General features: G+C 46.1%; 1 protein-coding gene across 4 annotated transcripts in view; it reads right to left on the minus strand.

Annotated features, from left to right (window-relative positions):
- The window catches only part of GLIS1 (GLIS family zinc finger 1), a 191,747-nt gene extending 181,151 nt beyond the window's left edge, over positions 1-10,596 (minus strand). For 3 of the 4 annotated variants that reach the window (XM_040565433.1, XM_040565432.1, XM_040565434.1), the window contains exon 1: positions 9,754-10,596. In XM_040565433.1, coding sequence (XP_040421367.1) covers positions 9,754-10,099 — 346 coding nt within the window. In that variant the 5' untranslated portion in view covers positions 10,100-10,596. The remainder of the gene's footprint in view (positions 1-9,753) is intronic. The other variant, XM_040565435.1, reaches the window with a different exon arrangement.
- Between the last annotated feature and the right edge of the window lie 1,691 nt (positions 10,597-12,287).

A 12,287-nucleotide genomic window follows, 5' to 3' on the forward strand; every position in this document is an offset into this window, starting at 1 on the left:
ATTAAAAACTTGAGATATCTTTCTTTTGCCACGTGAACTAAGTCCATACATAGAAGACAAACTTCTATGCATTAACCCTCCATGACTCAACTCAAGTCTGCTTCATTTTTATCCACTCTTGGTTTAAAATGGTGCTGCTTCAGATCTGCACCAGATCTAGGGAGAATGGAACGAAGCCAACTCAGTTTCAGTTGAACATAAACCAGCTCTGATGACTTCAAGGAAACTGAACGTTACCAAAATCAGATATCCAGAAAAGAGGAATTTACTGTTGCCTTTTCCTCTTTGAGTCCTGGAAGGCAGTTTCAGCTGTGTGGAAAGCCTGTTCTGCTGGAGGGATGAGGATCAGGGACCTTATAGCAGCTACTTGTGCCCCAAGCCCTACAGGCACACAACCCAGTGGGTGCCCCCTGCCTGAAGAACAGCAGCCGTCGAATTCCTTCCCATCTGCTGGAAGGCAGGGGCAACTCTGAAGCTGCTTCCTCCAGCAAGGCAGGGGGAAAATTTTCGTCCCAACAGGAACTTATTATTGGCTATTTCTAGCATAGCTCCCTCAACGTAGCTCTTAACATAGCCTCTTTTCCCTCACCTGAGCATTTCAGGCACTAAAATAAATGGGAGAATATTGCTCCTCAGCAACTCTGCTGCAACTGGCAGTATAACCCAGATGCTAAGCAGTAAGAAACCCAGCTGAAATGTTTCATTACCAACCTTATTCTCCCAAAGACAACAAATAAGTGTTTTGGTCGCTTCACCACTCACACTCAAGAAGACTTACCAATGAAGGCAAGTACCACGTACTTCAGGTAGCACAAAGAGAAATCCAGTCCACGTGCACGCTGAGCGGAAGGGGAGCAGCCACGCTCAGTAAGCGCTGCAGACGTTGCAGTGTGGCATCCTGCGATAACACCAGGTCAGACCTCAAACAGAGCACAGCCACACCACCTGAACACTGCACCTGAACCAACAAAGTCTGGCCCGAAGCAGAGAAAATTCAGCTGGTCCGGAAGATGTGCCGACACAACTGCACTGCTTCTGGCTCCAGAACGGGCTTGTATTTCTCCACGCCACACTCTGTTACACTCCTGCTGAAGAAATGTCCTGAATAACAAACAGACTTGCCCCCGAACAATACAAGTAAATGGCACAGCCTAGAACAGAGTCCAAGCACCCCAACCCTCTTCATCCCAAACATTTACATACACTTGGCCATGCCAGCTGCTGGCACAGTCTGTGTTCTCTCTCTGCCTTCACCATTTCTTTGCCTGCCTCATGGGAGACAGCAGATCGCACCGACCTTAGACCTACGTGGGGTCCTGAACAGGAAGGGAAATTAAAGATGAACATGCTGTTCTGACTGTCTGACCTTGGCATCTGAGCTACTGGGCTGTTTCTGCTTGCACTTTTCTCTCCGGGAGCAGGTTTAACACTTGGATCTTCTAGTCTGTGCTGCTCTTCTGTGCACAGGATTTTCAAAAGCATTCAGTCCTGGCCTCCTCCTGAAGTCAATGCCACAACTCCCTGCAATTTCAGGGGAAGAAGCAGGGCAAAGCAGGAGTTAGGAGACTTCATGCTAAATCCTTTCTGGAAAACAGTAGGAAATAAAAACAGAGATTTCCTCTTTTTATCTGCTCTCACGTTAACTCTCCCTTCTCTGCCCAGCCCAGACAGAGGCTGGGAGGCAGGCAGGACTTACACAAGAACAGCAAGTGAAAAGATCTGTTTTGGGGTGAAACAAATACAAACTGCTGCTTTCCTCAAGCACTTCTGCTGGCCTATTTGTTTTTCTCACTTATGCGTCCAGTCTGTGGAGATGCTCCAGCAAAGAACACGACACGCAGTCATCAGCAGTGACTGATCATTTGGGCTCTGTGAAGGATTCAGGTTAAATCAAAGCCAGCTGCTTCAGAGAGGGGCAGGCGGGTAGAGAGAAGTAAAGCAAAATAACGATAAAAAATGCAATCTAGAGCCTCCATACATAGGAAATCTACTCTTGTATTTCAAATAAACAAGTCTAAGGTATTTAAGCCTCATGCACAGAAAACATATAACTTTTTTTTTAAGCCATCCTCTTGCATTGTTGTTCTGCCCTAATAACTCTGAAATGTGCTACTCATCTCTCCCAGTTAAATATCCTGTTTCACAAGCCCACTCCTAGATATCTGAAACTGCACAGCATTTCTATCTAGCTTTAGGCATCTAGCATTCCAAAGAATTAATATTTAAACTTATTATAAAGGAATGGGGATTGCATTAAGCATGCAGTATTTAGCAAAACATTCATATTAATAAACCGTTGTGTGGCTTGTTTGAAGCACTTTTATGATTCTTTAAACTCAAAGAAGACTGCTCCAAAAACTGACACACGAATCTGTATTTTCCTTTTTTTACAAGCAAGACTTAGCTAGGATTATAGACTGGAAGCTATGACATTTCAATTTTACAATACGCTTAAAATCACACTATCTTTCTTTGCCATGGGAATTGTTGACTTCAGTATTTAAGCAACTTAACCACAGCAAATTGTGAAAAAGCAATGAATCACAGCACTTTATTTAAAGGAACACTAGACCCTCTACCTCTTCTTGGAAAGCGCCTCATGTTAACATTGTTACACATAATGTTGCTCTTAAATCTTTTGATTATAGGTAAATGTATAAATAAAATTAATCAGTCACAAAATATCACTTAATTCTTTTTTTCCCTCTTATATTAGCCTTTGATTTACACCTCAGATACTCTATCCCAAGCCTGCACATGTAATTTATTTACAACATAGGAAGGCAGGCAAAATACATCATCTACTGTTATACAACCTTCTACTAGGTATTAAAATACCAGGCCCCTGGAGACACACTTCATATAGTTCAGCAAGTTCCAAAATAAACCAACCAGCCAGCCCCTTAAGCACTTAAAACAACAATGGAGATCTGTATGAAAAAATTAGTTTTACAGTATTTGATGATGTCGCCTTAGTGTCATTTTTCCCTCTGGTTAAATATGAAAAAAACAACACTTGTAAGAATGTATTTGCTTTCCTCTCAATCTAAAAAGACTGATAATGCTAAAGCACTCACAAAGCCTTCTTCTTATCACGCACGTAAATGCCAGAATCAAAAGCAGTTTAAGACGTTTTGCATTTGTTTAACCCCTAGAATAAATTTGATCGGGCAGATTCAATTACAGTGCTCCTTACCAGTCCACTATGCAAAATAATCACATATACATTCACACATAATGATGATAATGATCACTTTGTGATGATTTGACTAAATCCAACCTTGCAATTCCTAAACACACAAAACCTTAAAATAACCTAAAACACAGAATTTGCATCTATTTCCTATTGCAGCTCTGGCAATGTTTCTTCTGTTTTCCAAGTAGCCTCCTTTCTACAAACAGTCTTAATGATTAACAGCCATTTAATATATCCAAACTAATGACTGTAATTTAAAAAAAAAATCCTTGTTCCAGGTTACTGGTGAAGCACAGATTCTGAGAACAGAAAGCTTCAGGTTCCAGCCGAGATTTCACATAGTGGGTGCCAAAATGTAAGAGGAGGGGAAGGGAAAAGGGGAATTCTTTGCCTCCATTCTTCAAAGGCCGTGCAGAAAGGTAGCACTGCAGTAGCCTGAACCGATACTTATCTGGATGGAAGAACCGGCCCTTGCTTTCTTACATGCCCCATTTAAACGCAATAAAACGGCACGAGTGGTTTTAACTGGCCGTTCTGTCTGTGTCACTGTAACGCTCCCTGCTCCCGGGAGAAGATAACAGCTGTGCCATATTCAGAAACACATACTTTTGCTATTGTTTGCACATTTGTAGAGCCAGACTACGCTGTACCACAGTGAGCGAGCACTGCCCTTGCGCTGGAACCCTGTATTCTTTGAGTTGCATCAGTGTGCTGGGAAACGATGCTTGGTGGCTGAGGGGAAAAAAAAGCAAACAAAAACAACGCTCTATTAAAAGCAGTTCTCAGGCACTGTGAAATAATTGCTAGATTGCATGCCTTGTTCAAGCCTGTTGACATATAATGATAGAAACCTGGAGTACAGAGCGGAGCGGTTTACGTCTATATTCCCTCTCCAATTACCCGGCCATCAACATCTTCAACGTTCTCAGATCACTGAACGGCAGAGCTTCACGTTTCTGGAATAATGCTAATCATGGTGCTGAACAAGGAAATTATATTGACAATAATTCCAAATTTCCCTTCATACATAGCCCATACATTATTCTGCTTCGGAGCTTACAGATGGATTTAATACAAGCTTGTTATTTGTTCTACAAGCTTTGCCCTGTACACAGGATAAAGGACTTCTGTAACATCAGGATTGAAATACTGACCCAGCTGAAGTTCGTGGCAAAACTCCTGTTGATTTTAATCATTTGGAGTAAAATTTTGTCCCTCCTATTCAACACACTGAGCATCTTTGCTCACTGAAAGTGAAATAAAGCTCTGTTGCCATAAGGAAGTGCCATCTCCCAGAAGACACTCACTTTACATTTAGCAGCTTTGCTCAATCGAATCTCCCAGCACCTCCAGCACGTAACTTCAAATCTGCTAAAACCCCTTCCCGTATGCCTCAACAGCTTATGTGCTTACAGGGTTGAACTCTAGCATAGAAGCAATCATTTAGATATAGCTGAATAGATCATTGAGAATGTTTGGAGTCCCAAGTATTTGTAGAAGATAAGGCTACTGACAGAAACACAGTGACACACAGATCTGGGTTTTAAACTTTTTCTTCCCATTAAAGAAGAAAGGAAAAGATCTTTTTCTTCTCGTCTCTTTTAGCACAGTATATAATAAGCCACATTTTTATTCCATTTTAAAGCCAGAGTAAATAATTTCTTATTTACTTTTATTTCATCAAGTAAAACTCAAGAAGTTACAAAATCTCTTCCACAGATCAGACTCATTTCCTGTAATCTGACATTATTTACTAATTCTACATAGTATTAAGATAGATGCAATATTTATTATCTTCCTCTTTCCAACAGCTTTTTTTTTTCCCTAAAGCAGAAGGGTTTTCTTGCTTTAACAAGTACTGAATGTCTTTATCCGGTAGGTCTATCATTAGATCTCCTGCTTTGTATTCACTAAACGTTCTCTACTAACAATCCCTAAATGACAAGATTTTAATTACTAGATGCAACTAAACCTCTTTTAAATTAATCCCATGAAAGGGTAATCTTCAATTCAGTGACTCTGATTTTGCAACACAAATCACTAGAAGAACCGTCAGCAGCAAGTAACCGAAAGTTGTTTTCCTATTCAAAATGAGTAAGCATTTTAGCCAGTTTAACAGAGGAGGGGACAGTCACAATTTAACCCAAACGGATTTTCAGCACACATTCTCCAATTTGAAGCTTCCTCCCCTTTCTCTCCCTACAAAGCAGGGAAATCAGAAAAAAAAAAAAAAAGAAAAAAAAAAGGACATAAAAAGGAGTTGTGTAACTACAAGTTCAGTTCCAATAAACCTTTAAATTCCTTTTTGTAGGGGAGAATGCAAATGCATAATACAACAAGCAAGCTTGTAAGTGAATTGCAGTGAAAAAGAAAATTTTAAAAAAAGCTTTGCTACAGTTCTATATAAAACATAGGAAGTTTAGAGATCACTGTACAAGTGATCACCACTCCCTGTCTCCTTATTAGCTCAGATAATATTTATCAGCCCTAGACAGTCCCATTTGCTTCAGTGGGATAATTTAGGTGAACGCGAACAAGGTGTACAAAAGAAAATGGCAGAATCAGGCCCAAGACCAGCCAATACACCTAATAAGTCATATAACCCAAACATATGCTTTTACTTAAGATCCCAACAGCATAAGCTGCTGCTTAGGCAAGGACTGTCCTGCTAACCAAGGGAGCAGGCACAGGCGGTTGCAGTGCCAAGATTTAATGCACCTTCTCAACAGCAGAAGAAAATTAATACCCTTATACATTGGTTGTGTGTTTGCCAAACGTGGCTACATTGAAAAAAGAAAAGAAAAAAAAAAACTTTCTCCTTGTCTGAATAATAAATACTCTCAACAAGGAAATATCCAGCTACTGCAATCCAAACTGCTTATTGTTTTGCCCGCTGAAAGTTAATATCTGAAGTGGTTACTGCAAAGGTCCGGGCCATTTGGCTGATTTCCCAGTGGCACAACCAACAGGATAAATCTCGTCATTTCTACTGAGTCATGAATTAGATACACCGAACGAAACTGGAAAAGAATGAAAAGGAGAAGTGTTTCCTGGTAACAACCATAATCAATGTCATTTTAAAAAAAAAAGAAAAAGAGAGATTTGACATCTTTATAGATTACTCTTTTGTCACCACTAAAGCTTGCTTTCCCCAAAGTTTCTTTCCTGTTGACAGTAATTATTTTGTTCTGTGTTACTTTCAAAATGGTAATGTCCTAGCACAAAATTCAATGAAACAGGATCAAACCCACACAATCACAGGACAGCACTATAAAATATACGTCATACCTCTTGGTACAATTATTCTATGCCGAGCAGACCACGAATTCCTCTAAGAAGTACTGTCTGGGTTCAAATACTCTGCCTGATGACACACGGGGAAGTCAATGATCAAGAAATGCCTGGTGCGTATCACAGCCAATCGTACCAGAAGGGGGAGGCTGGGTGAAAACTGGGTGTTTAGAATAAACAGCTCCCAAACAGAACAAAACATGAAGCACAATTCCAAACTACTGATATTTCTGGTAAACAAACAACAGCTCCATCCTACAAAGCTTAGCTCCAAATGATCTGATTCCCAGGAGTAATCCTCCCACCACCCCTCGAGTTTTTGTTTGGCTGTTGATGTAAAAAGCCCTGCTCAGGCACGGAAGCATGTTGCAGGATCCATCCAAAACACCGTGAAGCACTGGAGTAACGCTGTGGGGACATTACCCCAGCAGGATGCCTTCTCCCCATTGTGACTACTTCAAAGCTGCTCATGTTATTAACAGGGCAGTGTATCATTTCGATTCGTTCTTTTTTGAAATATATATGTATATGTTTAGAAAAAAAAATATTTTTACAGGCAACTATAAAAATTGTTTTTGCTCTTGTTAAAGAGGGTCTTTTCCTCTCCCTACTTGCAGCTTTCAACTGTGGATAAACCAAAAGCAGGAGGCGCGTTCTGTAATCCAACCCAGATTGCAGGAGGATTTACTGGGTACGCGGTACGCTGGGGCTGGAGAGCAGGAGACGCACAGCGTGATGATCTGAAATCAAGCTGTCACCCGTTTCCTTCTCAAAACCTTTGACAGGGTAAGTGTGAATACTTCCCTCATTCCCACTTCTTAGCTTTATCTTGTTATCTGACATCTACGTACAGCTATCCTTGGCCCTCTTCTTTATCTTTCTTTTCTCGGCAGAACCGCTGGTGTTGGGAGATGGTTCACACCACTCCTTGAAAGATCAGTGGCTCTCCTCTCCCATCAGCAGCACAGCTCACTTTGAGACGCACAGAGCTCTGATTTTACGGTTAGATCACAGTGAGTAATGGAGTGACTTCAGTTATTTCTGCGGCGCTGACTGCAGCACACTTGACTCAGAAGCGCTGGGTTCCAAGCAGGGGCCGGCAGCTCCCAGCATTTGGTGGGAGAACTCCCCAGTGCCCGCGTGGGTATTAAGGCACTTGCTGCTGCTGGGCAGCCAGGAGGAGCTGCACAGCCCACACGTTTGGAATAAGAATCTAGCCCCAAATTTATTTTCCCTAGCTCCTCCTGAAAATATCTTCGGAGGGGAAAAAAAAAAGCAACCAAACAAACAGTACTGCCGTCTTCGGAAAAATCCAACGTTATCCATCAAATCACCACGCTCAGTAAATGAACCCAGTCCTGGCCATGGGTACCTCCTACGTACTCCCATGAGTCAAGCCACCCATACACTGAAGCAACCACAGGGTACCACCCTGGACAGAAAATGCATTAAACAAAAAACAGCAACAAAGCTTAAAACACTTTTTTTTTTCCCCAGTGGAAAAAAGGGGGAATTGATCAGTCAGACAAGATGAATTTGCATCCTTCTCAAGTGCCTACCTACATCTGTTCTAAGTAGTCCCAAGTAAGTGGAAATTACATTTTTCTTCTTCCCCTCCCTACATCCCTACCCTCTGCAACAGACATAAGAGGAATATGGACAAAAAGAGGAGTAAATAGCTCAAAAAAGGAAAAAAGAAAAAAAAAAAGGAGGGGAGGCAGAGAAGGGAGAGGGAAAAAAAAGCACTTCAACAGTCCATTTGAGTAAGACAATGCACAGGTCGGGTTTTAAACCAGTGTGAACCCAAGTGAAGTGGCAACAACCTCACTTCTGGGACCAAAAGGAACACGAACATCTCACGAGTTCTTTTTCAGGCAGCAGCAGCAGCACAGCAGTACCCGAGCTCCTAGCTGTCCCGTCATCTGTTGTGAATCCTCCTTTCCTTCATCTGTCCCCTCCAAATCTGGTTCTGTGTAACAGTCCCCCAGCTCAGCCTTGCCAAATATGAAGAAACTTTTTTTTTTAAACAAAGATGTGAGAATTGCAGTATTAACAAAGAGAAAAATAAAAAAGAATTTATAACTTGCTGCTCCACTCTGTATTCACTGGTGATGAACAAACACGTCCTACAGTTTGCAGAACAGACCTAGTACACACTGAGGTGTTCGTTAACATAACTTCATTGCAATGAAGGGTGCCATCACCCTAGGTAACAAGATGACAAAAGAAACTGTTACCAGTCCAAGGGTGCACAGTCTGTTTTATTCTTCGGAATGGAGAGAAAGGGATGCACTGAAAAAATCCTAGTGGGAATTGTATCAACCCAACAAGGTAACAGCATCTCCATGTCTACAATATAGAATGGGAAAAGACCAAGAAGGCAAAAAGAAGAACTACCTTGTTAATGCTATAGAAAACACTGCCTTAATATTAATAACTTTAGGTGCATGTAGGTCTCTGCAAGTGGCTTTGTAGCGCAAAGGAATGCTTGAATTTCCTCAGAATCCATCCAGTGACTCCTCAGAGGGATTAGTCTAAAACTAAACCTTGATTAACAAATTCTAGCTCAATTAACAAGTTCTAGTTCAAAAGGGTAGCAGACTTTAGCGAGCAATTCCTGACCTAACTTCAATACCAGTTATTTAACAATGCACAGATGAAAATCGGGATTTGTTAAACCAGCAGAACTTGACCTCACGCCATGCCTTTCAGGCACCAGGAATCCCGGAGCCCGAGGATTCGCCGCCTGGGTCCAACATTTGCAACACCTCCTTGAAACACAAACTATAAATCCAAGCAACCGTGGTGAAACCGTTGAGTAAGAACCAGGCATTTCTTGTCAGCCAGGCACCCCCGTGAACAAACACCCCATGTGCACACCCGGCACAGGACAGCCAAGCACCGTGCTGGGCACCACCGGGGAGCCACCGCCGGCACCGCGGAGCGGCCGCACCAGGCAGCGGCCACTCAGCAGGACCGGGGAAGATGCTGGGCTCAGGATTTCTTAAGGGATATTGATAAACTCGGCTGCCCATCTGCAAAAAAGCAGTCTGGTGCATCCTGCGCGGGGAAGGTGCATGGAAGAAAAATGTTTTAAAGTTTGCAGCGTTAAATAAATAAGTTAGAAAACATCCTGATGAGCAAAAGGGAAGACAAGAAAACACACACACACACAAAGGAGCTCGATAGACGTTTTTGTTGGGTTGGTGGGTGTTGTTTTGGTGGTGGTGGTGGTGGTGGTCGGGTCGTGCGTTTTTAAGACTCACCCTTCACGCTTTGATGTTTCTGCTGCTGGAAATAATCTTTGGAGCCTCTAGCGCATCGCAGCTCCTGCGCCCTGGGCAGGATCGGGATCCTCTCGAATATGCTGGGTCTTTTGGGGACGAAGTCTAGCAAAGGCGCTGACATTTCAGGGGGGCTCTGCTGAGGCTCCGCTCGCTCGCTGCCGTTGCTGACGGTTCTCTTAAAGGACATCTGAGGATTCAAGAGAGCTTTACCGGCGCCGGGACAAGTCCCTCGCGGCTGGTCCTTCGGAGGAGCTCCCTGGCATTTAGCGGTCACCTCGAAGCGGCCCGAGCTGCCTTTCTGCCCCGCTGCGAGCTCGCAGTGCATGGCCGGGGGGGGCCCTCGCCGCTCTCCTGCACCGGCCGCGGCTCCCTCAGCCCCGCGGCGCCTCCCTCACACCGCTCGGGGAGGGGGGCGCGCAGACCCCGGGGTGGGGGGTGGGGGGGGGTTTGAACCCTCCCGGGCTCGTCAGGGCGGCTGCCCGCCTGCCCTCCCTCCTTCCCTGCCTAGGCAACGCCGCCGGGCTCCTAGCAGCCGGGAGGGGAGGGAAGGGGGAGCCCGGCCGCCCGGGTAACGCCGCGTGTTTACCGCTCGCCGGGCGCCGCCGTGAGGGACAGCCCCGGGGACAGCCGCGCTCCTACCTGGCAGGGGCCGCCCGGGGGGACGCGCTGCCCGCCGGCTCCCGCCGCCGCCCCCTCGCCCCGTCCTGCTGCCACCACAGCCGCCGCCGTGCCGGGCTCATGGGCTCAGCCGCGCCGCCCCGCCGCAGGTCCGGCTGCCTGAGTGAAGGCGGCCCGGGCCATTACACGGCGGCGGCGGCGGCGGCGGGGGCCAGCCCTCGGCTCGGGCCGGTCGGGGCGGGCAGGGGGAGGGCTGTGCCGCCAGGGCCGCCCCTCGGGGCTTTGACAGCGGGGGCCGCCCGCCCGCCCCTCGCGGGGAAGGGGGCGCGGATAACAGCGGGATCCCCCCCTCCAGGGGGCTCAGGGCGAGCCCTGACGGGCCGGGACCCCTCGCCTTGGGTCACCCCCAGCGCCCCGTGCTCAGGTCGGGGAGCAGGGGAGCAGCCTCGCCAGCCTCCCAGCCTTGCCAGCGGCCTGGAAGCAGATGTCAGAGGCACACACCGCCCGGCCGTGGTACACCGTCCCCTTCCAGCCCTACAGGTGCCTGGGGCTGGCCCGCTCCAGTCGAGGCACTGAGGCTGGCTCCGAGCAAGCAGAGCACAGCAGCAGTGACATTTGCGCCGGCTCCTCGTGGCCCAGCTCGGGTCTGGAAGCAATCTAGCCGGGTTTATTAGCTTGGGCCTTGTTCCAGGCGAGCGCAGGCTGAGCTACAACGCGCAGCTTTGCACCAGCGAGACTTAGCAGCCCGCTGCTGGCTGCGGGGTGTCCGTACTCTGCTGCCCTGCTTTCTGCTCTCGGCACAGGTGCAGCGACACAGGCCTGCGACACACCAGGGCAGCTCAAAGATAGGGGTGACTCAGACCTACACAATTTATATGGAATAAACCATTCAGACGTCTCGTTGGAAATCGCTCCTGTTCACATCACACCCAGAGGGGAGGTTTAGCACGAGGAAGAGGGACAGCTACTGAACTGGCGCCTCGCTGTGTCCCTCCTGAGGAGCATCCTGCAGCTAGAGGACAGAGATCTTCGTCTTGCGGCACAGTGCTTCACTCACAGTATTTTGTCTGTCCCCTTAATAACATATGCTACCCCGTGGAATAAAGGAACAGTCAAGACAGGAGGGCATGACTTTATTTTTTTGGCAAATGCTGTGCATGTTGTATATTTGGTGGGAGGGCAGCAGCTCTCCCTAACAGGTGTGAGATGTAGGGGTGGAACAGGCAGTTCTGGGAGCAGCAGTGCGAAGTCTCATTTGCAGTGCTTCTCCCCCTTTCTGCCCACCACGGATGCCCTGAGGTCTACCAAACAGGGAGGTTGCCAGCCTTATCCCGTGGGGGTCTTTTTCTTCAGTAAGGCAGTGTCTTAAATCACCAGAAGTTAATAGCTGTCTGTCAAATTTGGCTGAAAACTGGTCAGTGTCCTCAGAATATGTTAGTAGGAACAAGACATTACGCAAAGGGAGAAATTCCCCCCTTACCTCTATAGGAAACAAAACTAAATATCAACCAGCTGGCACAAACACTGAATTTTAATGATGATATCCTGGGCCTTGAGAAGCAGAAAGCAAAAACTTTCAGCCTATGTTGTTCTGCAGAGAGCAGTTACGCCACATCGCTGAGTGCTCTGCTAGCCTTTAGCCATCCCAGGCCCCTCGGCCTGCGAGGCCCTCAGCACAGAGCAGCTCTTTCTCTTCTATTTGGAAATGCTCGAGTCACCTGGCAGCACTACCAGAAACAATAATTAAGACACAAACACACTGTGGTAACAGGCTAAGCCCCAGCGACATTTGAAGAGGCAGTAAAATTTATTGAGGGAAATATTATTCCAGAACGCAGTGTAACCAGGGTAATCCGCTGCTCCCAGCGAAGGAGAAGCCTAGGGTTTGGGTAGAT

Source organism: Cygnus olor, chromosome 8, assembly GCF_009769625.2.
Source record: "Cygnus olor isolate bCygOlo1 chromosome 8, bCygOlo1.pri.v2, whole genome shotgun sequence".
Taxonomy (NCBI): domain Eukaryota; kingdom Metazoa; phylum Chordata; class Aves; order Anseriformes; family Anatidae; genus Cygnus; species Cygnus olor.